The sequence below is a fragment of the Bos mutus genome, chromosome 10, assembly GCF_027580195.1.
Source record: "Bos mutus isolate GX-2022 chromosome 10, NWIPB_WYAK_1.1, whole genome shotgun sequence".
Taxonomy (NCBI): Eukaryota; Metazoa; Chordata; class Mammalia; order Artiodactyla; family Bovidae; genus Bos; species Bos mutus.
Window position 1 is genome coordinate 50,707,758 of NC_091626.1, and position 27,823 is coordinate 50,735,580.

General features: G+C 37.8%; 1 protein-coding gene and 1 non-coding gene across 6 annotated transcripts in view; both read right to left on the reverse strand.

Moving 5' to 3' along the window:
- The window catches only part of MYO5A (myosin VA), a 201,194-nt gene that overhangs the window by 17,940 nt on the left and 155,431 nt on the right, over positions 1-27,823 (reverse strand). For 2 of the 5 annotated variants that reach the window (XM_070377907.1, XM_070377908.1), the window contains exons 25-33: positions 27,643-27,756; positions 20,003-20,146; positions 19,726-19,779; positions 15,930-16,157; positions 11,126-11,226; positions 8,308-8,388; positions 6,336-6,534; positions 4,002-4,076; positions 2,620-2,713 (exon numbers count right to left, since the gene is read on the reverse strand). In XM_070377907.1, coding sequence (XP_070234008.1) covers positions 2,620-2,713; positions 4,002-4,076; positions 6,336-6,534; positions 8,308-8,388; positions 11,126-11,226; positions 15,930-16,157; positions 19,726-19,779; positions 20,003-20,146; positions 27,643-27,756 — 1,090 coding nt within the window. The remainder of the gene's footprint in view (positions 1-2,619; positions 2,714-4,001; positions 4,077-6,335; positions 6,535-8,307; positions 8,389-11,125; positions 11,227-15,929; positions 16,158-19,725; positions 19,780-20,002; positions 20,147-27,642; positions 27,757-27,823) is intronic. The other 3 variants (XM_070377910.1, XM_070377909.1, XM_070377911.1) reach the window with 3 other exon arrangements.
- LOC138989638 (small nucleolar RNA SNORA81) lies at positions 15,367-15,543 on the reverse strand. Its single transcript, XR_011465893.1, has one exon. It is a non-coding gene; the product is annotated as a small nucleolar RNA SNORA81 (small nucleolar RNA).

Consider the following 27,823-nt stretch of genomic DNA (forward strand, 5'->3'; position numbering starts at 1 on the left):
GATTCTAGTTCCACTTTGGCCACTAAGTGGCTGAGACTTTGGAAGTCACGGTTTCTGGGTCTCAGCTCTGTTCTCCTATGAAGTAATTAACTGATTTCTAGAATTCTTTTAGGTCTAAATTCACTGACTTTATGAAAATTGAGATGGAACACCCACTCCTGCATTAAAATATAGCACAAAGCACATCAAACTTTGAAATACTCTTGATTTAGATATATAATTTCTGCTAAAATTAGGTATGTTGGCCTTAGAAAAAGTCTTAGATGGTGTCTAAAAATGTCTCTTTAATTAAGTGTAGCCCATAGGAGGAGGTAAATCTTGCTATTTTCAACCAGAAGAATTTAAGTACATTATTATATATTTAGAAAAAAATAAGAAAACTTTTAGCTATTAGAAGGTGCTTTGCTATACAAAGTTATCAGTGTTTTCTACACACTGTGGGGATAAGACAACAGGAGACAAAGGTGTGGGAAGAGCTTGTAGCCTTTATGCTCTGCCTTGGGGAGGGGAAGGACACTGCACTCAGTAAGTGCTCAAGACGCATAAGCCAATTTCATCTTATTCTGTAGATGTGTATCATTTAACTCAGTTTTTAAGACTATCATGCCTTTTTTGTTTAATCTATAAATTGCCTTCTCAAATGTCCTTATAGATTTAAGAATACAATTGGCAGGATAGTTTAACTGATGAGGTTGAATTCTGATTGATAATGGCTTAAAATCACTAACATCATGAAATAGTCTCATGTATCCCTTTAAGTAAAAATATACATATCAAAGAAAGCTAAGTAAAAATGTAAAATAAGTGATTTTTCTATTTATCAAAAGTTACTAGCATATGGTAAATGAATCATTAGGAGCTTAAAAAATAATTTTACAAGTTAATACCCTTAAAATCAGTTTCTTTTAAGCAGATATTCTGCTGTCTAATTATCACCTTATGATATAATTAATAGAGTTTAGTGCAGAAGGGTTCTCTGAATAAAGATTTTTTTAAAGTTCTGCCAATAGACATTACAGCCCATGTATGTGATTTGGAGGTTCAAAATTTTAATTGATGAATCACATAATGCTAAAGGATTATATAATAAAACACAACTATAAAGAAATCTATCTGCTATCTAAACAAGTATTTCAGTATTTGTACATGGGAGGGAATATTATCCTCTTCAAAGTAAATATCCATGTTGCTGTTCTAAATATTTCTGACACTTATGTACACATTCAACAAACATTAATGGAATGATTGTGACAGGTCAGACAATATGGTAGGTGCTGTGAAAACAAGGGGAAATAAGAGATGGTCACCATGCTCAAAAAGATCACAATCCATTGAGGAAGCCAGTTATCAGACAGAAAATTTGCTAAAGACATGACAGTGAAAACCACAAAGGTGGGAGGTGAGCTGTGGTACCACAAAGGGTACAGCCGTAGGGTGTGTCTGGACGATCAGGAAAGGCTGCTCTTGAGCATGTGACATATAACTCTGGTCTCAAAGGATAAGCAGGCCTTGACTAAGAGAGGTGGGAAGATCAAACAGGTGGAAGAGTCACGGCAGGCCTGGCATGTTGGAGGAACGAGAGCCAGACAGTCAATCATGGCAGATTCTTTTGAACATTCCCAGTGATGGGGAATGTTCACCTTTTGAGCACAGCAAAAATCATTCAGTGACAATGACAGAATAGATGGGCGGTCAGACTGCACAGCATCATTTCTGGTCAAAATGGTAATAGCTTGCATAGGTCTGAAGGCAATTCCAAAGAGGGGCTCAAAGTCTCTAGAATAATGAGATCGTTGCTGGAATAAGTTTACAATGTGGCTTTAGCCCTGTTCACTGCTACATCCCGGGCACCTACTTACTGAAGGAACAAACACTCACCCACAAGAATTGTTTGTATATAATAAAAACTGATATCCGATTCTTTCTCAAGGTGTTTTCCTATCATCATCATATATAAATCTTGTTTTATAGAATCTCCTTTATAACTACAATTCATTTTTTCCTATTTACTTCTCTTTTTGTTCTGCATTTGATGGTAAGTTCTTTGAGGACAGACTCTGTTTTACTCATCTTAGTATCCCTAATACTAAGAATAACAGTAATAAAAATAAGTTGTAGATAGCATTTACTATGTGTCAGGAACCGTACTAAATTCATTCCACATATTAATTAATTTAATCATTACAACCATGTCAGGTAGATATCATTATCATTCCCATTTAACAGGTGGGAATAGTGAGGAATAGACAGGTTCAGTAACTTGCCTAATATCAGATGACTAATAGTGGAGGACCCAGTATTTAAACTCAAGAAACTTGGCTACAGAATCCACACTCTTAACTGATATGCAATATTAACTAGCACAGTACCTGGCATATAGAAGACAGCCATTAGATGTTTATTTAATGAATTCTCTCTTTGTAAGTTAGTACTATCATGAAAAGAACATTTTTCCCCACTCAGCATTGGAGATTTCTACTCCACGGAGGCCAGGTTTGCTGAAACTCATTTTTGTTATTGTTCCTAATATTCACACACAAATTGAGCCACACTCTTAAGCCACTAGGATAGTATATAAAACCAAGGTTCAGCAACTGTCATAAAAACATGTTTAAATACCTTCTAGTTCACCAATTTTTTTGGCAAATACTTTCAGTTGTTTTTTCAGTTTCCGGACAGTCTTATCTTGTTTTTCGAGTTGTTCCATCAAATCCTAAAGATCAAAATGAGAAATATAACAGAAAGATCAAAATAAACCATCTAAAATGCAGAGAAGGAAAGCAGACACAAAGTTACAGAAACAGTACTTAGTTTTACATAAAAAGTTAGTTTTACATAAAAGCTCCATAAAAGCTCATTGGTGGAGCCCCACCTGCTAAAACTGGCAGGCAATAGGAAAGGCAGCTATAATAAAAGCAAATGTTAAAATATACAGTGCAGTAACTCCTTTACAGCGTGATGGACAGCAGGCTCACTATGGAGTGAGTAGACTCCAGTAGACTCCGTGGGGGCAAAACAATTAAATGCTCATAAAATGTACTGCTATTTCAGTAGAAAGTTTTTCATTTAAAGGGGGAATAAGCAAGGTAAATTTTGATGAATGTGCACAGTTTTGTGTGAAGCTTTAAGGATGGTTGAACTTAGGGGCTTTTTAACTGACACCTACGTGTGTGAAGCACTGTCTCTAAGAGTTAGTTCCACCCTTTGGAGAGGCTAAAACTAGTCCTGTAACTTAAGAAAAGTTAAAAGGTTTCGGGAATTAAAAGGTAAGTTAAAAAATAACCACAGAGAACAGTACAGAGTGGTTAACAGACTAAGTGGCAGTTAGATAAAACACCCATAGAAATCTCCTGGGTAATACAATTTTGCTTATAGGGAAAAAAGGGATAATTCCATATGATTTGTGCAAAAAGAGAAAACAAAAGCAGTACATTCATGGGCAGGGGTTAAAAAAAAAAGGTGTGATACTTGGCTCCCTAATCAAGAATTCTTTCAAATGACAGGCAGAGACAAAGAATCAATAATAAAGAAGAAAAGTGGGCAACAGCAAACCAGGAGCTTCAAGTGGAAATAAAGCAATGATTTAAGAGGTTTGTGGCTGTTATTCAGGATACGGATTTAAAAAGGCATTTATAAATACAAGGATTCATTCTTTTTCCAATTTAGACAGGGCTGACTTAGGTATTAGACCAATGATTCAAAAGGAACAGTTGCTAACATTTCACAGTGTTCAGTTGTGCTTCTTGGATTTTTACTTTACCTTTCAAATCATATTTTGCTTCCATCACACTGTAAGCCTAGTGTTAATAACAAACCAAAGGTGACAATGGACGCAGGACACTGACAGAGGCGACATCACTGGCTAAAAGACAGCTGTGGGGAGAAACAGGTTTTGTGGAAGTTTCTGAAGAGACCTCCCAGGAAGGGCAGGCAGAGTGCTCTTCGCTTATAGAGGGCTAGAAACAGTGAGGAAGACGACAGAGAAGCACTCTTTTACATACAATCATCCGTTTGTAAAGTGAAATCCGATATGATTGATACTTCTTAGGGTCATCTGCATATAATTCCTCAAAATACTGAAAAAACAGGCACAATGGACATTTGTTTTTCTGTATCTTTGAGGGGAATGCTACCTCTCAGCAAAACCAATTTTAAAATATTTTAAAACACAGATAAGGAATCTATATATATAGACTCAAATGGCTCTAATTTGACATCTGTCATTGCCCTCTAATTTTTCTAGTACAGATGATTCTGATTCTATATCCACAAATACATTTTCACATGCTTGGAGGAAACAGGCGATGTTAGCAGGTAAACAGAGCTGTGGTCCATATTCCCCAGACAAGGCTGTTATTTCACTCCTCAGACCTACTCCTAGGCTGCTGCACTTTCTCTGCTGCCAGCAGCAGCAGCAAGAGTGGGGAAGGCAATTCAAACAAAAGTGAGAATACTGGCCAAGTTGGAGCTCTTGTTTGATGTTGGAAAGACTGGGCAGAAGCTGTGTGCCTTCCTTCTCTGAAGGGCAGCTTGGGGCAACCTGTGAAGTTTGCTCACTAGAGGAGGCAGAACAGTCATCTCTGTATTTGCGTTTGTGGAGTAGGTGGGTGGGAAGGGTTTTCAGGGTAGAGTTTCGAAGAACACAAAGCCTAGGCCCACCGGTGCTTTAATATTCTGCCCAAGTGCTTCCTATAGAAATGCAAAAATAAGACACTCTAATGACAGTTGAAAAACTGCATCATCCCCTGTAGGTAAGTTTGAATCCATTCTCCTGAATTAGCAATCAGTGAGGCAGGAGAAGCCTATGAACCTACAAAGAGTTTTCCTAAAATTCAAATTAGGTTTCACCAGCTTAGAATATGGAAGGGATTGATTTATTTTTGTATCAGCTATACAAAATCGAAAAGAAAAGTAATAATGCACACAAGATTGCAAGGGAAATGCTTAACCAACTTAGCAAAACAACTCTGAGAATCTACCACCCAGAAGCATCTTTATTTCATGGTTTCACCTTGTATTTTAAGATAATGATTTAAAAGCACAGAATTTATATGCTAATCAATCATTATTATGTTATTGAGTATATTTATCAAGTCTTAGGCACTGAAGCACTGTTAGTTTAAGCAACAATATACTTGTGAGTAATAAAATGACATGATTCAGATCTTCCTCCACAAATCAGTGATATTTCAGGCACTTTGGAAAGAGTCTAGACTTCAAGTCCCTCACCCATCTCTCCCATTGCCACAGTCTCACCAGCATGCTGTCCTCAGAAGGAAGGACAGACTGGGAAAAGAATACCAACTAATATAAAAGATGGTTGAACAGGTGACACTAGAAAACTACCTGTAATGCAAATGATCACTAATGGATAATTCAGGTTGTTACATCTTCAAAGAAAATCCAAATTACTTTATTACAAGTTATTAAAATCCTGAATTAAAGAAACAATTACCACTAGTCCTAAACAGCTTTTCTCAAAACCAGTCTGACACTTCAGTATAGATTTTATATAGAAATGTGGAATTGGGAGTTCCCTGCTCAGAGAACTGAGACCCTGTAAGCCATGTGGCAAAGCCCCACCACCACCTGCCAAAAAAAAAAAGGAAATATAACTTTTCAATGACTTAATTTAATAAATGTTTATCAAACCTAAGTAGAAATCTGTAATAAAAGTTATTTTGTGGCTGAGAAAGAAATATTTTGGAAAATGTTTTCTATAAAAGAAAGGACAGAAAGAGAAAAACAAACAAACAAACTTGGTCACTCAGAATCTATCTGGCAAGGGAAAAAAAAAATCTCTCCATTCACTGTCTGAATTCTATTAAAAAGAATCAAGAATGTAGAAACTTGAATCCTGATGTTTCTCCTTGACCCTGGAGTCCCAAGCAAGGTCATCCTACAGCCCTCTTTGGTTCTGCCATCTGCTCCCTGACTAACTCTAACCCTGCTGTCTGCCTGAGAGGGGCTGGGAGGGACTCAGTGGCGCCTGGGGACCAAAGGTTGGCACAACCACACAACCTCCTGGATGGCACAGACTGTGCAGCTGCAGTAGAGGAAGCTGAGCTCTCAAGCTATCAAGACCCCAGCACACAGCCGGCCAGCATCTTCCACACCCTCCAAGCGAGGGCTGAGGTGCTGAGAGGCGTCTGAGCCTTCTGTGACAAACCACCGGAGTACACGCCTTTTTCACTTCTACCAACATAGTTGTATTTTCCTTACTGTGTCTGGGCTAGAGAAAGAGGGTCACAAGTGTGGGGCAGTGAACGGCATCTTTCCCATCCAGGAAGGAGGTTTAGCTCCAAAAGCAGGGAGGGCTGCTCTGCTGTCCTTACCAGGTTCTCATTGGTGAGCCGAGTGATCTCGTGCTGCAGGCTGGCCTCAATGCGGGCCTCCGGGGGCAGCTGTAGGTTCTGGGCCAGCAGCTGCTGCTGCCGGTTGTTCTCCTCCTTCAGGCTCTGGATTTCCCCACGGAGAGCTTCAGCCTCATTCTCATGGCTCCTCTTCTGAGACTGCAGCTGGGATTCCAGGAGCCTGTGGAGAAGCCACACAGGGAGGAAAGGGAGGTGACATCTGAGTCCCTACCTGGTGGGTGTGAGGCTTTGTGCTCACTTGCAAGGGCAGAAAAATGGGGACTCTGTAGTGTCTGTGTAGCTTCTGACTTGATTAGAGTCTAGAAACTCAAATGGAGCCAGAAACAAAATGAATGCACTCACATATGTGTCTTTCTGAATTGAGGATCCTGCTACAAATACAAAGTTCTCAGAGGCCCTGAAAAACAGGAGAATTTTACTCCTTTGAAAGCTTCATAGGAAATGATGACTAAAACAATTAAAAGACATAACTTTAACCTGGCTTACTACATTTGCAATAGCATTAAAGTAGCATTTAAGTTGGCAAAATTAGTATTACTATAATGCCTTTGCCACAAAACAATCACTACGGAGGGCAAGATTACAAATGCCCACTTTAAATCTGCCTTGAAGATCTTCAGCATTCCAGGCGGGGGGTTGTGACCAGGGTCCCACTTTTATTTCTGAAGGAGAGAAAGGCTAGAGTGCTATTCTGAAATACATACAGATTTACTCAAATGCAGACAGAGTTCTGAAATTTTGTTTATATTTTAAATTTGTCATCTTCTTTTCCCCTATAACTTCCTTATCAGTAAGAGAATCCTAACAAGATATGGTTTTGGAAGATCACTATTAGTGGGACCAACAGAGTGGTTCTTGAACTTCTTTGAGCAAACATACAGGTCAGCTGTGCCATGGACTAGGGCACTGGCCAGAGAATACCAGAGCCAACTGGCAACCTCCCTCTACCAGGCACCCCCATTCTACATTCACTCCCTTTCCCAAAGCCAAGACAAAGTTATAGATAGGAATTAACTAACAGGAAGAAAGAAAAGATGTTTTTATTCCAATCCCCTTGGTTAGCAAATGCTGGGCAAAACTTACTGATACTATTATAAGAAAAGAGTAAACAACAGACTAAAAATATTTTGGGGATTACGAAATTTCCAAAGGATCTGAACCAATAACACCACAAAGTTAATGACAACAGTATGTGATAAGAAAAAAGCAGAATAAGTAGAAATTCCTTGAACAAAACAGTCTATTAAGTAGTTTAAAAATTAAGTAGTTTAAATATTAAATATTTACAGTCTATTAAGTAGTTTAAAAATTAAGTACTTAAATATTAAGTAGTTTAAAAATACTGAAATGGTATTTTTAAGACATAAAAACAGTATTTTTAGGACCAAAAAAACCCCCAGTATTTTTAAGATTTTAAGACACAAGTATCACTAGAGGAGATGAGTGTCTATGTTAGAGAAGTGTTGCTGTTTCGATTTTATTTGCTTTCTCCTAAACATATTTAACATGATGAGTTTGGGTAATTATTTTGAACTATAGCTGTGCAGGAAACCCTCCTGGTTTGCTGTTTCACAAATCTGAATTCCACAATAACCACACTGAATGCCAAGTCATGTACTGTTTGTTAGGCAGCATGATGATAATATATGAGAATGTAGCTATATTGCCCAGGCACAGATATCCTTTGAACTGATCATGATTCCAAACAAAAAACAGCTAAGTAATATGTATTAATCTTTCCTATAGTTGTTTGGGCTCTAGTTGAGAGGTTTGGGTTTTCTTCCACTCTTAGTGAGACATTCACAAATTTTAGTGTTGGAAATTTACCCAGGAAGACAATGTATAAGAAATACAGAAGTTAAAGTCAGGAGGCCACTGTTAGTAAGAAAAACAACAAATTAATAACATTCCATTTTGAGGAGACAAGTATAACCTGTTGGCTTGTTTTAACCCTTCATAAACCAGCAACAGCTCTCCATCCTCATTCAACTCATGGCAATCCATAGCAGATGGTCTTCCATGCAAAAGGAACAACAATGCAAAACACAAAGGGATACAGGGTGGCAATGAGATGACGATGGTCAACAGTAGCACATGGTATTTCAACATGTTATTAAGTCACTAGGACTGTCTTTATTAATTACAGATGACTTTAAGACATTACCACAGAAATTATTTTTGGTTAATATATTTTTTTAATGAGTAATATGTAATATCACATGTAAAGGTGGAGAATTTAAAACAAAATAATCAAGGATCCAGGGCTACTTTTCCTGCAAAATAATAAATGACTTAAGAGGTGAGAAAGACATCTGTTTTTAACATTTTGTTCAGCTAGCAGAGTGATCTTATGTCACACATTATGTTAGAGACTAACCACAACAGTCATACACATATAGAATGAAAATTTAAGCTATTGTCTTCATGTGGCAATCTTTATAATTCACTTCAAAACGAAGTTTTAAGTCTTCTGGGTAGGAAATTTTTTTAGCTTGATAAAATCTAGTTTTCTATTTTTAAAATTGCTTTTAAAAGTTCTTACAGGAGTAACTGATAAATATGTCCAAAGTTCCCAGCTTTTATGACGCAACTTAAAAAAAAATTTTTGCATCAAAAATTAATTTTAAGACCTGGGGAAATTGCTTTTTTATTAGAAAAGTCACACATTTTATTAAAAGTATGTATAACAAGTAAAACTGATGAAACTGATTAGACGTTTTTTTTCTACTGAGTATATAAAAATAATATTTTGAGTGTTTGCCAAGTATCAGACACTGTTTAACATCCTTCCACAGGCATTATTTCATTTAGTTTTCCTAGTAACAATATGTCTCATTTGCCATATTGCAGAAAAAGACACCAAAGTTTAGAAGTTAGATACCTGGCAGGTGCTATCTGACTACAGAGCCCAGAATCTTACTCCTCTTACTAGACTTTTGTTGTTGATACCATGTTTACAATAAAACAAATTTCATAGATTGCTCTTTTACTTTCCATTTACCATCTTTCCCTGGAGAGTTGGTCTATTTGCAAGGTCTCGATTGTATTATTACATGCCGATGACTTCAATATTTACATCTCAGCCCACACATCTCTCCTGTTCCAGATCTATATTTTCAATCTACGAATGAAGTTCTCTTCTTGGATGTCTTCCTACTTCCTTAAATATTTGTAAATCTACTGATAGTTTCCTGTACTTCCCCACATCCCAGACCCAGCGTCGTGAAGTGGCATCTCTATATAACCAAGTATCCACCACAGATGCTGCGGAGTTGCTCTTCATGATCCCCCTCCCCTGATCACACATCCAGTAAACTGCAAGGCTGCTCACCTCATCTTCTTAAGTATCTTTCTAAGTGTGTCCCACTTCTTTCAATCCCAATGGCTACCAACTAAGTCAAAGTCACTATAACCAGTCATTCAATTATGGGAATAACCTCTTAACTGGTCTTTATGGCTTTAATCTTGTTCCATTACAGTCTATGCTCTAACATAAAAGCCAAGGCTAGCTTTCCAATCTCATCATACCATTCTCCTACTAAAAATCTTTCAACAGCTTCCACTGTCATTGGAGGGAAGTCCAAGTTCTCTTGGCTATCTGCCCAACGCTCTACAAACTCTGCGAAGGGAAGGATTGCATTTACCTTGCTTAATGCTCTATTGCCAGTATTTGCTGCATGGTCTGGGATGGAACAGGTATACAATATATATCTGGTGACTGAATAGCTTAGCGGATGGATGAACAATTTAATATAGCTCTTTTTACACTAACACATTCTCAGCTATAAGGTATGCTTACAACTTACATTCATAAATTAAAATTTAAGGTTAACCAAATACTTTCATAAGCATTATCTACTCTTGTCCATAAAAGAAGGTAGTAAATACCTTATATCTTGCATGGCAGTATTCTTTGGTCTGTGAAGTATTTCTGCGTACCAATTCTGATATTATGCATCAGGAGACCTAGATGTACACTGATAATCTCTGTTATCATCACTGGCCAAGTTCTTTTAAGTATGTAGTCTTTTAAGTTCAGAGTTTAATAGCATGAAGGTTCTTTGGGAAGCAGGAATGGCAGAAAGGCCGAGGACTTTCAGAAATGAGCAGTGATAATCTTAGCTACAGGGAAAGCTTTGGGGAAAGTTCAGTCATTTAGTGACTGTGCAAATCTGCACTCTCAGCCCACCTAAGACTCTTAAGACTGAGCTAAGTGCCGTTAGGATTTTCTCAGAACACCTTAGGAAACGTGACAAAAACTTGGTCTCAAATATCAAGGTCCCATCTTGGGAAGTCATGGTACCCTTCGAGAATTATATGGCCAACACGGATGTGATTCAGCTATTTCATCACTTCTCTTTACATTAAATTTCAATTACTGAAAGCTGCAGCTGCCTCTACAAACCTTCACAAATAACCATCCTGAATAACAAATGGAAGTGACTACCCAAGATAGTCCAAGCTACAGAGTAAGCAGTTGATTTTCTTTCTCAAGGCTAAGGCCCTAAAAACACAGAAATATACTCCCCTGATGTAAAGAACATTTTCCTTTCAATTTCTTATCAGTAATGCTACCGTCTTAAAATGAGATTTTAACTGGGAATATATTGGAAACTTTGGATCCCTTTTGAAGGTCAGCTGATGTCTAACAAAACAATGCATAAACATTTGTACTCACTGTACAAGAGGCTGGCTTGAAGACTAAAGATCAACAGGATTAAACCAAAATGAATAAAGAAAGATCAACTTACCTGTTGGTTTCTTTCAAACCAATATATGCTTGTGCTATTTCGCCTTTATCTTTCATTTTTTGTACATCTTCTAAAAGTATTGTGGAATCTGTCATTGTGTTCTAAAGGGGAAAAGACATTTCCACATTAAGTGTTAACTCAAAAGCTTTGGACCACATTTAACATTTTTCTTTCTAACAGAATAGAGGGTTTATGTGTTCCACAACACACCTGCCCCACCAGAGCATCTACGCTAGCCCCAGGGTGACTACAGAGAGTGGGGCACAGGCAGTTAAGAGAACAAGGCACCTCCGTCCCTCTCTTGAGAATCCCTAACACTCTACTGCAAAGATGATGTGATTCCAGAGAAAACAAAATCATTGATGGGCCATGTGTGTTTTATGCTGTGTGAAATAAATAGATAAATATCAGTATTCTTGCCTGGCTACTATTCTAATGCTGTATATACACTTTTAAATATATTTATTTCTATCTATTTATCTATCCATCCAGTATATATAGCTTTAAAACAATAACCAGGCAAGAACACCAAGAAAGTATTCAATGGAATGTACAAAGCTGTTCTTTCTTTTACTTCTGGACTGATTATAACAAAACAAATGCCCTAAGAAATATGAAAAGTTTGACACAAAACTCATTTTTCTGTTAAAAACTCAGTACAAAAAATTGGTGTTTAGATTATATGTTTCAGCAAAACTAAAGTTTTCTCTCACATCTTTAGATATATATAAATGGGAAGGATATAGCTCCTTGGAAGTATCTACCATCTGCTGTTATTCACTGTTTTTCACTCTGTTACGGTATAGGAATAGTATATGAGCTTTTGAGATAAACATCTGGCACGTCAGAATAACTAATGATTTTGTATAGAAAGGACTTTTCTGCTAACATTTTCACTTCCTTTTTTTTTTTTCTTTTTTGGTCTAATCTGTTTGACAACCAATATAATTTCAAAATTTTGCTTCTACTCCAGCCGCTCTCTATCTCTCCTAAACCAGGGCAAGAATAGACAATAAGAACAACTGTCCTAATAGTCTCTAAAGCATAACACCCTTTAGAATCCATGGGCCCACTCTGTTTGTCTAAATACTATATGCCTAATCCTTTAGTCAATGTTTGCTCTAAACCCAGGTCTTACAGTAAAGTGGAGATAATAGAATACACTTCAAATATTGTGATCTTAGAGACCAAGATAACTTTAATGCCAACAAGAGGCCCATAAATACTTGCTTTTGAATTCCAGTATTTATTAAAAAAAAAAAATCGTACTTATATGCTAATGCTGTCCTTTTGTGAGTTTACAAATTCATACTTAAAATATGATAAAAGCTATAAAGAATTTATATTCTACTGAATTTTAAAAATCTTTCACATAAACACTACATATAGCATTTAAAAAGTATTTTAGCTATGTTTTATAAATATTTTACTATACATTTGATAGAAATTTTTTTTTTCTTTTTTATGAAGGCATAAAATCTTTCTGTTCTTAAAAAGCCATACTCAGATTTTTTTTTTTTTTTTGGCTGTGCTGCATGGCTTGTGGGATCTTAGTTGCCCAACCATGGATTGAACCCGTGCCCCCTGTAGTGGAAGCACAGAGTCCTAACCACTAGACTGTCAGGGAATTCCCCACACTCAGAATTTTAGTTTTAAGTAATAACTTAAAGAACCAGTTTCTATATTAAATAATGCTACATGTATTCTCTGACATCTGAGAACCTATATGATGTGGTTTTGAACTTGTAGTAAATTAGGTAAGTTGATCTAGTGAGCCAGTCTAAAGGAAAGATGGTATAAAGTAGCCAGTCCTTCCCTCCTCTGGTCTACCTTAGCTAAGAAACAGTTAAGTATGGGATCAGACTCAGATTACCAGCGCTAGGAATTTCCTTACTCACTGCTCAAAGTGTTTCTGCCAAGACAGGAACCAGAAGTTCTGAAAGGGCTGCGCCATGTAGGAAAATCCCACCCTTCCCAAGAAGGGGATGCTCAGCTCCTCAGCCTCCTCCTCACCCTTGGCTAACAAACCCACAGCTGGTAGAAGTGAGAGCTTGTGCTTCTGAGTTAAGGGCTTTCCTCCCTGCTTGTGGGGGCCCACCATTACCACCACTGAGGGTCACAGAGCTGACTATGAGTTCAAAAGTCATGGAGGCCTCTCTGTGATCCAGACAGGAACCTATGACATCCATAATTTTACCACTGACTTCTCAAATAGGAAGAGGTCAAACAGGAAATTAATTTATAAATACCAAAGTAGATTTGGTGGCCAGAAAGGATCAACTGTGTATATTGGGGGATACTTACAAACTAAAATCTAGGATTAAATAGAAGTATTTGCTAAACAATTAAAAAATTAGAATTACCTTGTCATCCTGAAAAATCACAAGTCAGCAAGCATGAAAAACAAATGGAAAAAACAACAAACTCTTATTTCCATAAATAAATTCCATCAATGAGTCCCCATCAAAACATAAAAAAGCTAACTGTGAAAACAACCATGACTGGTTTCTCCTAAAACTAACTCTGTATGTAAATTAGTATCCATGGAACTGGCATGTGGTGGACATTAACACATATTTATGGAATGGCAACTCTTAATTCTCAGTTGAAATTCTTTTTGAGTTGTTTTGATTTTTCTAATTGTACAGTATTTGTGAGGATGTGAGAAAACAAGCCTGCTGCTCATGTACTGGGGTGAAATTCTTATCTTAGGTTTGTGAGAGTTTCAGTAATGCCTTGACAGGAGGTCATTCATTAGTCCAGGTGAAGCCTCCCAGAACACTTGCAGAGGTAGAGCAGGTAAACTAGATGTGGCTGGACTCTATCATCACCTGGCTCATGGGGTGTCACTGCCTGCAAAGGAGTTGTGAAATGTCTCTTGACTAGAAACGGAGTGGGACAAACAGCCCTGGGATTGAAAGGTCTCAGTCAGTGTCCTGTGCGTTTCTCTTAAGAGAGAAGAGGCTGATGCTATCTGTGGGCTGAGAACCTGGAGAGCAGGGACCTTGGTTAGACAGGGCCAGCCCAACAGGGGCTGGGGAGAGGTCGTCACATGGAATATGTGAGGCAGGTAAGTGAGAGTGTGTGATCCCAGAGCCACATGCTCTTGTGAGCTGAGCTGTTTTTAGGTTCCTTGGTTCATTTTTCTTTCCATTAACTTTTACTAAAGTTTCTGGTTATTACAGAATATCAGATTGTCACAGGAAACCAGACACAGTGATCCTCATTTTGGACCCTACTCCAGCTAGCATGCAGAGGGAGGCTGGTTTCTCAGAGGCTCAGTCCCCTCTGTGAGTTGTCGTTATCAAGTACATCATGTGCCAGGTCTGGTATCTTAACCACATGCAGAACTACCATTTCTAAGAGAAGTGCTCTTGAACCTTCTAGGCATCCCATTCATTATATACTATAGGCTTCTAAAAATTGAATTATATTGAGATACAATTTTATATTAATTTCATTTATGCAACGAAGTGAGTAGATATTTTTATATATTATAAAATGATCATGATCATTAAAATGTCTAATTACCATCTGTCACCAGAGTTATTACAGTACTATTGACTATACTCCCTATGCTATAAATTACATCCCTATGACTTATTTATAACTGGAAGTTTGTACCTCTTAATTGCCTTCACCGATTTTACCCAACACCCTACATGCCTCCTACCCTGCAATCACTAGTTTGGTCTATGAATCTGCTTCTGTTTTTAGATTTCATGTGTAAGTCATATTGTATGGCATATACTGGTCTCTGTCTGACTTACAGTCATTTTTCACATGACATGTCATGCAGCTGGGATACTTGATTGCCTAATTCTTGGTAACACTTTGCTGCATGAACATGGGCAAGGAGGAACGCAGATCAGGTTTTATGATGATTACTCGAATTCTCTCTGGTATCAAATGACAAAAAGCCCACTTTTCACCAACACACAGCAGTGTTGGATCTGAAGTTACCTGAGGGCAGGGAAGGACTTCAAATAACCATCTATATCTCCATCCTAGGTCCCTTCTGTGGAATCACTAAATACAGTCCCTTCCATCTGGGCCCACTCCCACATTAAACAGAATTCCTTGAGGTGAGCAGAAATCATCTCCATGTCACTTCTCTTCATTGATCTCATGTATAATCTTTACATGTGTTATCTTCCCAGTTAAACAGGCTATTTTTTTTCTTTTTTTTTTTTTTTTCAACTTACATTCTTTAAAACCTCATTTATTAGATTGGTCTAATGACATATTGCACCAAATCTTAAGACAAAGGACACTGGACATTAAGAAAGAGGTCCACCCCAGTCTTTACAATCTAGTGCAGTTCCTCTTCTTCTTGTGTAATACTCTGCTAGCATTATTACAAAAACCAAGGCTATCTTGGTTTCTGTAATTTTAGCACAGTGCTTATACAAGAAGGTATAAACAGGCTATTTTCAACAAATAATTTAAAATTGTATTTAATGGCTTCCCACAGCAAGGTAATTTATGGATTTTTGTACTTAACAGAATTGTATTTCTGATTAAAATTTATTGTGGTCAGATTACTATAAAAATATTCATTTTAAAAGCCCTTTGTTAATGAGTGAGAGGTGAAACTTTGAGAAGCAGTTGGGATTTTACTTGCTTCTTGCTCAGTCTAATTGGTATTTGCAACAGTTTTTAAACAATGTTGAGTTTCTTTTTTTCAAACGATGATATCCTCAATTAGACTAAATACACTTAGGTTTCCTTCACATAAATTGGAGGGAAAGAACAGGAAGAGGCCAGTCCCCAACACCCACCTTCGCCACTTGCTCATGCTCACCTTGGGTTGTATGGCTTCCTTCTGGCTCACCAGCTGAGACCTCAGGATGAGGACTTCCTCCTTGCGGACATCAAGCTCCTCACTCACAGACGTCAGCTGCTCCATGAGGACACGGTAGGCTGGCGCGCCTGGGGCAGTCACCTCAGGGGCACTTTTCTCACTGAGGGCCTTTCGTAACTCATTTAGCTCATTTTTCAGTTTTTTGTTTTCTGACTCTAGTTCTTGACGCTGTAGGATGAGACAAAGAATGGTTCATCACCATCTTCCTCAGCTTTACATAGGATTACTTACCTTTCCCCAGGAGAGCAGAAGAATTCTGCTGGAAAAGACCACCAGAGCCACCCTAGGGAATGGTTCCCCTGGGAACTCAGCTCTGCAAATTCAGAAAGTCAACATCAAGTGGAACTGAGCAAGGTGAATGATACTTTGCTTCATCAACCCAGGTTTCAGAATCAAATTTGTTCCAGGTCTGCCCAGGGTATGTTCACAGGCCTGAAGAGAATGCTGAGTCCTTAGGTATGAGTTTGGGTAAGTACTAAGAAGCTCAGGTTTTCTTTATGTGTAAATACAAGTGCAAGTATAAGGGTCCAACTGTCAGGTTACTTCTAATGAATGGTTCAAATGAGCAGATCCCTGAAATGTTGAGTAGCATCCTCTTATCTCTATTGTAAAGCGGACAAGAAAAACCACTGGAATTTTAGGCTTCTAATTTCTAATTAAGAAATTATATGACATGTAAGCTAATAAAATTCTCTATAGTGTTTCAATAACAACAAACAATATATTTTTGAAACTTCTTTCCTGTGTGACAAGCTTGTGAAGGTGCTGGCAGAAACCTTGAGATGTGGAAGGAGAGGATGGGCCACCTCCTCCCTCAGCCATCCAGATGGACACACACATCCTTCACCATCTCCACACTGTCACAGACCACCAGCCATCCTCATGTCACCAGTTAGTGCTGCCCTTGGCACGCTCTGCTCCAACAATGGCAACAGGAGCCCAGAATAGAGTTCTGAGGCTAAACTGTTTACTGACACTAAAATACAAAGGGGATAGGATACTGGGTGGGAAATAGTGAAGCAAGCAGGCATCAAAAGTACCATGCTGATTTATTTAGCATTACAATAATGAAAGCGAGACCCTTCCATACACACATAAAACATTTTATTGTTTCTTCCAGAGAAGCAATTTTAGGTTTGTAGCACCAAGTTAGACCTTTCAATATGTCACACTAAGACTATCTGAAGACCTTTTCTTTTCTGCTTTAAGAATTTATAACCTTTTCTTTCATGGATTAGTTCATTCTTATGTGTAAATGAATGCTCCTTCCTATCCCCAGTATCCCACCGAAGTAATCAGATTCATATTTCTGTTTCTGCAACAGAAAAAATATGAATGTCTCTACTTCAACACCTAAGCTCCGATGCCATGTTTCCCAAACTTTAACGTGCATCAGAATCACCTAGAGGGTGGAGGGCTTTAGATTTGGTGTGACGCCCACAGATTCGCTTTTCCATCAAGTTTCCAGGTGTTGTTGACGCAGATGGCCCAGGGACCACATTTTGGAAACACTGAGCTAACACTTTGGAACTTTGTGATCTGGGCTTCATTTTTAACATACTACAGAGAATGTCTCTCCTTGTCAATTTTTTTGTGAAAGGCAGGCAGAAGCAGAAGATTTGGAGATCAGATTCCTATCCCTGTTCCTTTGGCCTGTCCCATCCCATCCCATCTGATTCCTGTCTTGCATAACCCATATCATGATTTGGTTTTCTAGGCAAAGAGTATAAAAGACAAAGGAGAATAATGGAGATGACCCTTTGCTGCCACCCTTTTCTTTTTCCACAAACATAAAAATGTACTACCCTAGTAGTACTTTCACTGGGGGAGCAAAATATTTAATTATGTTATAATTTAGAAAGGCTAAAAAAGGTCCTATGGGGTATTTAAACAGTAAATATCATATTTTGGGGGTGAAAATTAGTTTTCAAACAAGTTGTGATGGGAACCTAGCATGTTTCCTATTGTTTGGCAATCTGGATTCAAGATCAGACTTTACCAACTGATAGTAAATCTCTTCACTGTTCTAAGGCCTCAGTTAATTGATCTTATAAAGGATATAAAAATTATCTCAGAAGTGTGACAATGACTAAACAAGATAAGGTAAAGGAAAAACATTTCAAATTGTAAGGTAAATATAAGGTATTATCAGTTAAGTGTTTAGAATCACTCTTAGTGTCTTCAGGGGAAGGAGTTGAACAAGGCATTGTGGGTTTGGGCGGGTAGAGGACAGGCACTCTCCACACCACGATGCCATACAGCCTGGAGAGGAGGCACTTGTCAGGGCTCTGGACTGTGGGAAGCAGCAATCCACACAGAACAGGGGCCTCTTAATGTGCATAGATTATGTTCTAAATCACAGTAATAGGAAATAATTTATCAGGACTAGATTTGCATAATATTACTAAAAACAAAAAAAAATTCATGATTGTTTAGAGAGACCTCAGGAGTTCTCAAGTATATGTAAATGTCTACTGTTAAATATTTTGTGGCTTTTCTAATTTTTAGTTTTGCTTGGTTATAATTATGAACCTTATTGCAATTTTCCAGCTATTTTAAACCATAATTTTCAAAAGCAGAAAAAAAGTTTAAAAACTGGCATAATCGGAAAACATCGAGAATAATAAATCTAAGGCTAATAAATTAATTAATAACCTAGGGAACTTTTGGAGCTGGTGGTGACTTGACAGCTGACAATCTGATAGCTCAGACTTCTAGGGGCTCAAGATTTTGATTCTGGAAAGCAAAGGAAGGAGCCAGGTGGTGCACAGCCAGCTCGGAATCAAGCAATGGGACAGTTTCCCCTCTGGGCTTCATCTCTGTGTTACCCAAGATGCTCTGTATTTTAGGAACTAATGTTCCTAACCAGGGCCTTTTCCTGTGTTCGTGCGCTCTAGAACACACTGTGGCAGCTTATCTCCATCTAGTAAGACTCTGCCTTGAACCACTAAGAAGATAGAGTTCTCCACCTCCATCCCCTTCCCTCCAACTGTTCTTTAAAATGTTAGACTATGTTTCTTCTCTGTAAACAAATATCTGTCTTTCACTGCAAACACATAGTTTCAGTGGGATGTGACGGTTAGAGCATGGGGTTTGGAGTCAGAGACACCAACATTCAAAGTCCGCTCCTGTCAGTTTCTAGTGGGGTTATCTTAGGAAGTTACGTATACTTCTTAGTGTCGATTTCTTCATCTATAAAATGGGAATTAAAATGCTTACTTGCAGGATTGTTGTTAAAAACTAAGGCTGATGTATAAAGTGCCTGTATTTTAAAATGATGAAGATAATGACAGCAGCCAACGTATGTTGTGTCTTTACTATGTGCTCAGCACTATTCTACACAGTTTTCATGAATTTCTTCATATAATCCTCATGAAAGTCCTAGAAGATAAATATTATCATTGTTCCCACTGTATACATGAGATAACTGAGGATTATTTGCATACAGCCATAGAGTGGGGGATCCAGCATTTGAACCCAAGCAGTCTGACACCAGGGTCCATGTCCTTTACTACTTTCCACAGCCTCCAAAGGCAGCTACTGCTTAGGCTGAAATCTAGCTTCTGTGAAAGAGAACTTTAAAAAGGTAACAATGCAAGGCCAGAAATAATGCCTGCAAAGAGCTTAAGCTAGGGCCTCAGGTACCACCAAGGATGTTCTCTGAGAGAAAGAGGCTCTGAATGGGTTTCTTGCCAAAACAAGATATTCAAAGTCTTGACCAGACACTTCCCATTACCTTGAGTGACTCATATTCCAGTTCTGCACCTCTAATCTGTGGTCTTTCTTCTTCCTAGGGAAAAACATAAAGTTAAAAACTTTATAAATAAGTAGTTATATTTTAATTGTTAATTTTTACTCAGAATATTACCTAGCTCTGCAGAAAACAGTAAAGAGAATTTAGCCCTCACTTGAAGGAAATCCTACTTGATTAAAGTACTTCTGGCCTGAGTTCCCATTAAAGAGACCACAGAACCCAGTTTGCCATGGCCCCAGGGTGGGAGAGCTCTGCTCACCTTTGCCTTGCTGCGGAGCACCTGCTCCTCCTTGCGGTCCAGCTCATCCTGCATCACCTGCTTCTCCTGCTCCAGCTCTGTGACCCGCTTCTGGAGCTTGAGGAACAATGACATGTCCAGAGGCACCTTCTTCTCACTTGGCTCCTAAACTCCAGAAATTATAAGATGGTCAAGATGATTCATAAGATGTAAAATCTGATGAGAAAATGATGAGTAGCTCGGTAGAAAAATAGTCAAACTTATAGGAGAAATATAAATGGCCAAAGAGTACATGAATAGCACATCCAACGAGCTAATAAATGAAGAAATGCAAATTAAACAACAGTGAGGTACCACTTTCCTCCATCATATTGATAAAGACTAACAGTGTCTTACATGATGTTGGTGGAAGTATAAGTAGGCCCTTTAGAAGAGAAAGTGAGCTGTATTCATTAAAATTTAAATCTGTATATCCATTAAACTAGCAATCTATGTTTAAGAATTAATTCTACAAAAATATTTACACAAGTACACAAAAATATCAATATAAAAGATGTTCACTGTAGTATTTTTGTAATCACAAAACCTGAAAAGACTCCAAATACTGGTCAATAGGAGACCTACTTAAATAAATTCTGGTATAATCAAACTATGAGATATTTACAGCTGTTAAAAAGAATGAAGTAGATCTACACAAGTAGATAAATATGTTCTAGATAAAAGTATTAAGTGAAATATACAACTTGCAGGATAGTATCTATATTGTGATCCAATTTTTCTTAAAAAAAAAAAAATACACGTGACTTTTAAATATACCAAGCCTATGGCATACAACAATCTAAAAGGCCATCATGGTTATCTTAGAAAATGTGAGGTACTGTGGGAAAGTTTCATTTTCGGTTTCATACATTTCTATATTTGAATTGTGTACAATAAGCATGTACTACTTTTATAATTAGGAAAAATGATTTTTGAAAAGGTGAAATGCTAGTATAAATATATTGAGATCATACAGAGAGAAAACAAAAAAACCAAAACATATATAACCCTTAATAAACTAAAAGATAACCCAGTAGCATTTAAAAGTATGTCAACTGGTTCCAAAACAGAATCACAGTAAGAACTACCAGGTTAAATAAAGATACACTAATTCAAGATAAGCAAAAAGAAGTAATTAACCATCATGGAAATTCTGAGAATGTCATAATTGTTTTACCTCATTTACTTTGTGTTTGAATTTTTAATGAGTTAAGAGAAAGAATTGTATCATTAGACAATGCAGAAGATAAAGAGTCTCTTTTCGTCAGAGAGAAAAAGAATGGTAAGAACAATTTATTTATTTAATTAAATAATCAAAGTATAATTATTAATTATAACAAATATAATTAAGTGTTATATTAATAATTAATAAGTATAATTATCAACCTTTCCCTTCTCCAGGGGATTTTCCCAACCCAGGGACCGAACCCAGATCTCCCACATTGCAGGTGGATTCTTTACCAACTGAGCCACAAGGGAAGCCCTCTTAATTGATCAGCAAATCTTACATTTCCAAATGTCAATTTTTTAAAAAAAAGTTTTTTCTTGATATAAAAGCAAGATAAGTTTTCATAGAAAATTTAGGAAATAAGAAAAGTACAAGAATGAGAACTGTAAGTATAACCTCATATGCAGAGAAAACTCATAATTTTTGTCCAGTCTTTTTTCTATAAATTTAAAGAACAGGAAAAATATTTCATCATAATTTTGTACCATCTTAAAAACTTGGCATTCATTATAACTGTTTCCCAAATTTATAATATGATACTTGAAAGCATAATTTTTGATGGCTGTATTAAAATGTATACCATCATTTGCTTCATCATCATGTTACAGATGAGCACTTAAGTTATTTCTAATTTTTGTACTGAAATATACTAAAGTAAACATCCTAGTATATAAATATCTAAACATTAATGTTTTAATGTCTATTAGGCCTGTTTATACTTCCATCAGTAACCACCACCTTGCCTGGAGCAGCAATGACTGTTATATCATTAAAAAAAATTGGCTCATTTGAAATACCAATAGTGGTATTTCATTATTGTTTTAACTTATATTTCTTTGCCATTTAATGAGGTTGAATAATTTTTATATTCATTAGCTATCTTTGATCTTTTGTGAATTCCTAGTAGTGCCAAGTTCAGCATCATTTTAGTTCTAGAAAAAAACAAACACCTAAGAAGAATCAACTAAACCAAGAAGTGGGGCACTTATAGGCTATCAGAGTCATTTATCTACAAGCTAGTTAGACCTGGACTTTTCTTACTGTCCATTTTATCACGCTCAGAGTAAGAAAAAGGTTGGGTATATTGTCTGTCCTGACTTAGTAGAATAGAGATAACATATTTCCTTAACATAAAATCACTACAGAATTTCATTCACATAAATACTTATTTCTATACACCCCACAAATACTGATATTTTAGCTTATTTATAATATAAACATTCCATCTTATGTATTTTAACATTTGTTCATCTTATTAATGATGTACGTATACATGCAAAGTTGCTTCAGTCATGTCCCACTCTTTGCCACACTGTGGTCTGTAGCCCACCAGACTCTTCTGTCCATGGGGATTCTCCAGGCAAGAATGATGGAGTGGCTTGCCATTCCCTCCCTTCCAGGGGATCTTTCCAACCCAGGGATTGAACCTGTGTCTCCTGTGGTTCCTGCATTGCAGGAAGATTCTTTACTGAACCACTGAGGAAGCCCATTAATGATGTATATATCCCTGAAAATTTTAATTATTTAATCCTTTTTTCATACTATAACTGAAGCCTTCATCCTATGAGTGAATATAATATTTCATTCACTGTAATTAAAATGTCATCATTTGGGAATAATTCCTCTCAGCTTTGAATGGTCATTTTTGTTGAAAAGGAATCCTTTTATTAAAATAGGGTGGGATAACTCTTTAGATACCAGCTAATATTACACAAAAAATTAACTAATTGCTATAGATAAGAACAAAATTTTATGGATAGGAACACTTGACAAGTGCAAAACTGTTTGAGACATCAGATCAGATCAGATCAGTTGCTCAGTCATGTCCGACTCTTTGTGACCCCATGAATCGCAGCACGCCAGGCTTCCCTGTCCATCACCAACTCCCGGAGTTCACTGAGACTCACGTCCATCAAGTCAGTGATGCCATCCAGCCATCTCATCCTCTGTCGTCCCCTTCTCCTCCTGCCCTCAATCCCTCCAAGCATCAGAGTCTTTTCCAGTGAGTCAACTCTTCGCATGACATGACCAAAGTACTGGAGTTTCAGCTTTAGCATCATTCCTTCCAAAGAAATCCCAGGGCTGATCTCCTTCAGAATGGACTGGTTGGATCTCCTTGCAGTCCAAGGGACTCTCAAGAGTCTTCTCCAACACCACAGTTCAAAAGCATCAATTCTTCGGTGCTCAGCCTTCTTCACAGTCCAACTCTCACATCCATACATGGCCACAGGAAAAACCATAGCCTTGACTAGACGAACCTTTTTTGGCAAAGTAATGTCTCTGCTTTTGAATATGCTATCTAGGTTGGTCATAACTTTCCTTCCAAGGAGTAAGCGTCTTTTAATTTCATGGTTGCAGTCACCATCTGTAGTGATTTTGGAGCCCAGAAAAGTAAAGTCTGACACTGTTTCCACTGTTTCCCCATCTATTTCCCATGAAGTGATGGGACCGGATGCCATGATCTTCATTTTCTGAATGTTGAGCTTTAAGCCAACTGTTTCACTCTCCACTTTCACTTTCATCAAGAGGCTTTTGAGTTCCTCTTCACTTTCTGCCATAAGGGTGGTGTCATCTGCATATCTGAGGTTATTGATATTTCTCCTGGCAATCTTGATTCCAGCTTGTGTTTCTTCCAGTCCAGCGTTTCTCATGATGTACTCTGCATATAAGTTAAATAAACAGGGTGACAATATACAGCCTTGACAAACTCCTTTTCCTATTTGGAACCAGTCTGTTGTTCCATGTCCAGTTCTAACTGTTGCTTCCTGACCTGCATACAAATTACTCAAGAGGCAGATCAGGTGGTCTGGTATTCCCATTTCTTTCAGAATTTTCCACAGTTTATTGTGATCCACACAAAGGCTTTGGCATAGTCAATAAAGCAGAAATAGATGTTTTTCTGGAACTCTCTTGCTTTTTCTATGATCCAGCGGATGTTGGTAATTTGATCTGTGGTTCCTCTGAGTTTTCTAAAACCAGCTTGAACATCAGGAAGTTCACGGTTCACATATTGCTGAAGCCTGGCTTGGAGAATTTTGAGCATTACTTTACTAGCGTGTGAGATGAGTGCAATTGCGTGGTAGTTTGAGCATTCTTTGGCATTGCCTTTCTTTGGGATTGGAATGAAAACTGACCTTTTCCAGTCCTGTGGCCACTGCTGGGTTTTCCAAATTTGCTGGCATATTGAGTACAGCACTTTCACAGAATCATCTTTCAGGATTTGGAATAGCTCAACTGAAATTTCATCACCTCCACTAGCTTTGAGACATAATGATTAGTAACTAAGAGTGCTCCAAATGGTGCCCATTCTTATCTCTAATGACATGTATAATCAAAGAGATATTGTCCTCCCCATACCACATGAGCAAGGAGGATGACTGGACCATCTAGCTCAGGAAAGTGTCTAGGGTTTTGTTTTTGCTTTCTTTCCTTTGTAAGGACTTCGTCATCTAGGGCTTTTCCAAGAAAGTGAAGCTTTAAAAACTAATCTAAAAAATAACAACAGTCTCTCGTTAGAGGAAAATCAGGAAAATAACAGAATTTCTTCACAAAATTACCATGACAGGCCTGGCAGTCATCCGGGAATTATTGCTAACAGTAGCTGAGAAAGTTACAGTGATGCTTTCCCTGGATTTGACAAGTGTGAGGAAGCTTGAGAGCAGAAGCAGAACTGAGATAATTAGTCAATGGTTACTAAGAAAGGTGCATGACACAGCAGGGAAAGCAATGGTTCCCAAAAGTGTTACGTGGTCTTTGTAACCCCAGACCACAAAGACGCTGGAAGTGTAGGAGGGCTGTAAGGCAAACAGAGCTGGCAGGTGAGTTCTCCACAAACAGCAGTGGAGGTGCCACTGTGACTTGTGAACAGCAAATCACACGTCTGTGATTTGTGACTAAAGAGACATTAATCCTTTATTTTTACATCAAATTTTGCTATTAATACATGACTGAGGTCAGAATTCTGTGTTTCAAAACAATCTATTTTAATTTAAAAATCAATTCATAAGCAAGAGTGATCCCCTTACTGCCCTGGCCCCTGGATTCTAAAGGAGTTACTTGGGAATAGTACATACAGGAGTTGAAAGTTTTCCTTTAGTTTGTAAGAGGTGATTTGTAAACCTGGCCATTATAGAGGAAGTAGCAGGAAGAAATGCAAACCTGAAGGTGGTAAGTAACTTGAAGAGCAAAGTGACAGCCATAGCCTTAGATTGCCATGTCTCCTGCCCAACTTCCCTTTGATGATCAATCTCTCTTTTCCTATTATCAGTTGTACAGATTCCCATCTTTCTGATCCTGGCCACACCCAGTCTGTTTATTAGACTGGGTTTAAAGCCTGTTTATTGGAGCAAAAACCTTTATTTATTGAACGCTTATTATGTATCTAACACTGTTGCAAGTGTGTAAAAATTAACTCACTTAATCTTCAAAACATCACTATAAAGTAAGATAATAATAGCAGCGCCACTTTATAGAGGAGGAAACTGAAATGCAGAGAGACTGAGGATAAGGTTATGAACTCAGTCCTAACGAGGAGAGTGACTGTAGTCTGCCCCATGATGAAGACAGCACTAACCAAAGCCAGCCACGTCTCAGATGCACGCACTCAGTCACAAGCAACAAGCATGACTAGTTCAGTCAAAACCCTTCCTCGTTTCTGAGAGGAGACTTCCTGTGTATGACCTACTGCTGGTGGTCATACATGACTACCATGTGACAGACAGTATCAATACCCCAAGATCTGTTGGTGATTCCTGAAGCACAATTCATTCTTCATTTTTCAAAAAAGATGAAAACTGTACCAAATCCCACTGTTCAGTTCAGTTCAGTTCAGTCATTTGACATAAAACAAGTGAGAATGAGAGATGAAAAAGGTTACCTCTCCCCTCAAATCTGTAAGAATTTGGAGAAAACACCTTTATATCCACTAAAGGCTCAGAAGCTGTAATTTTGAAATCTTCAAAGTCTAACTCTGGGGTAATCTCCAAAGACAGCTACCAACGATCACCCAACAAAAATAACTTTCTTCCCATTAAGAGATGGAGTCCATTCCCCTCCTTGAATCTGGGCTGGCCTCATACTTTGCTTTGACCATAAAATGTGGCAGAACTGCTACCATGCCAGTTCTGGGCCTGGCTCTAACAGCCTGACATCTTTTGCCCTTGCACTCCTAGAACCCATTCACTGTATTATTGAAGAGAGAAGCAACATGGAGAAACCCAAGGAGGAGACCTTCTCACCCCAGCTGAATGCAGGGAGATACTCCAACCCACACCATAAGGGACAGAAGTACCACCCAGTCAAAACCCAAAGAACTGTGAGCAATAATAAATTGCTGTAGTTTGAAACCACTAAAGTCAGGGATGGTTTGTTGCACAACAGATAACTTGAACAACCTCTGCTATTACATACTGGCCATATTGCTGTATCAGTGTTCCCAGACTAATGTTATCCATTTATCTGTAGGTAGAAAGGGGACTGGAGAACTCCAGTGTAGAACCCCTGAGTGGGAGGAGGTGAAGTGTGGAGCTCTGAACAGACAAGCCTCAATTAGAATACTGGCTCTGCCACTTACAAGCTGTGACCTTGGACCAGTTACTTGGCCCCCTTGAATGTATGAGTCCAACTATATGACATTCCAACAATGTGACACTTTCTTTAAAATGAGCAGAATGAGATGGAGAAACTTTTCATTCCCAAGTAGAACTAAGAAAGGAAAGAATCATTCAATTTTTTTCAGCTCTTCTGCCAGAAGCAGTCTATTTCTGACTTGGCCATTTTCTCAGAATATGAGATAAAAATAGAAAATAATGTGCCTGAATTACCCATTACAGAAACTAATATCATATTTGAAGAAGATATGAGAATTGGTTTGGGAACAATCTAACTTAAAGTCACTGTACTCTTGGAGTTACAGTAATATGTCATTTTGATTTCAAACCATGTAACACAAAACACTAAGACAGATTCATAAGCTGTTTTCCATGCATACAAACTGTCACCAAACAGGCAGCAATTCTGCTAAACTCTAGGGCATTGGTGTTTATATTACAATATTCTAGGATAAAAGCTTACTTTTCAAAAAATGACCTCAGTCTAAAATAAATTCATGATGGGCTATATTTTTTACATACAGAACATGTTAAGGTATAAAAGGGAATTACAAAAGGGAAAATCTGGTCCTCAAAATCACATTAAAAATTGAAATATTGATTGACAAAAATATGTAATAGGTATGTATATACACAGCTAATTAAGCACCTTCAAGTCATTTATAAAGAATATAGAACAAATGTTACATTTATGAACAAATGGGGTCCTCCCTGCAATGGAAATGTTCTCTGTTAATAACAGGATGGGCACATCTTACTTTTATTGATAGGTGTCTAAAATATACCTCTGTCCTTGATGGAATATCTTCAGTTTCTGCAATTTCAGAGCTAAAGGTGTATTCAGACTCATTGCTGCTGTGGGTAGAGTCTGTTCTCTTGTGTCCAGGTTTAGGCACATTCTGCAACACAAATAAGCAGCTACAGTTAACACAACATAATTAAACAATTGAACTTGGCATAGTTAAG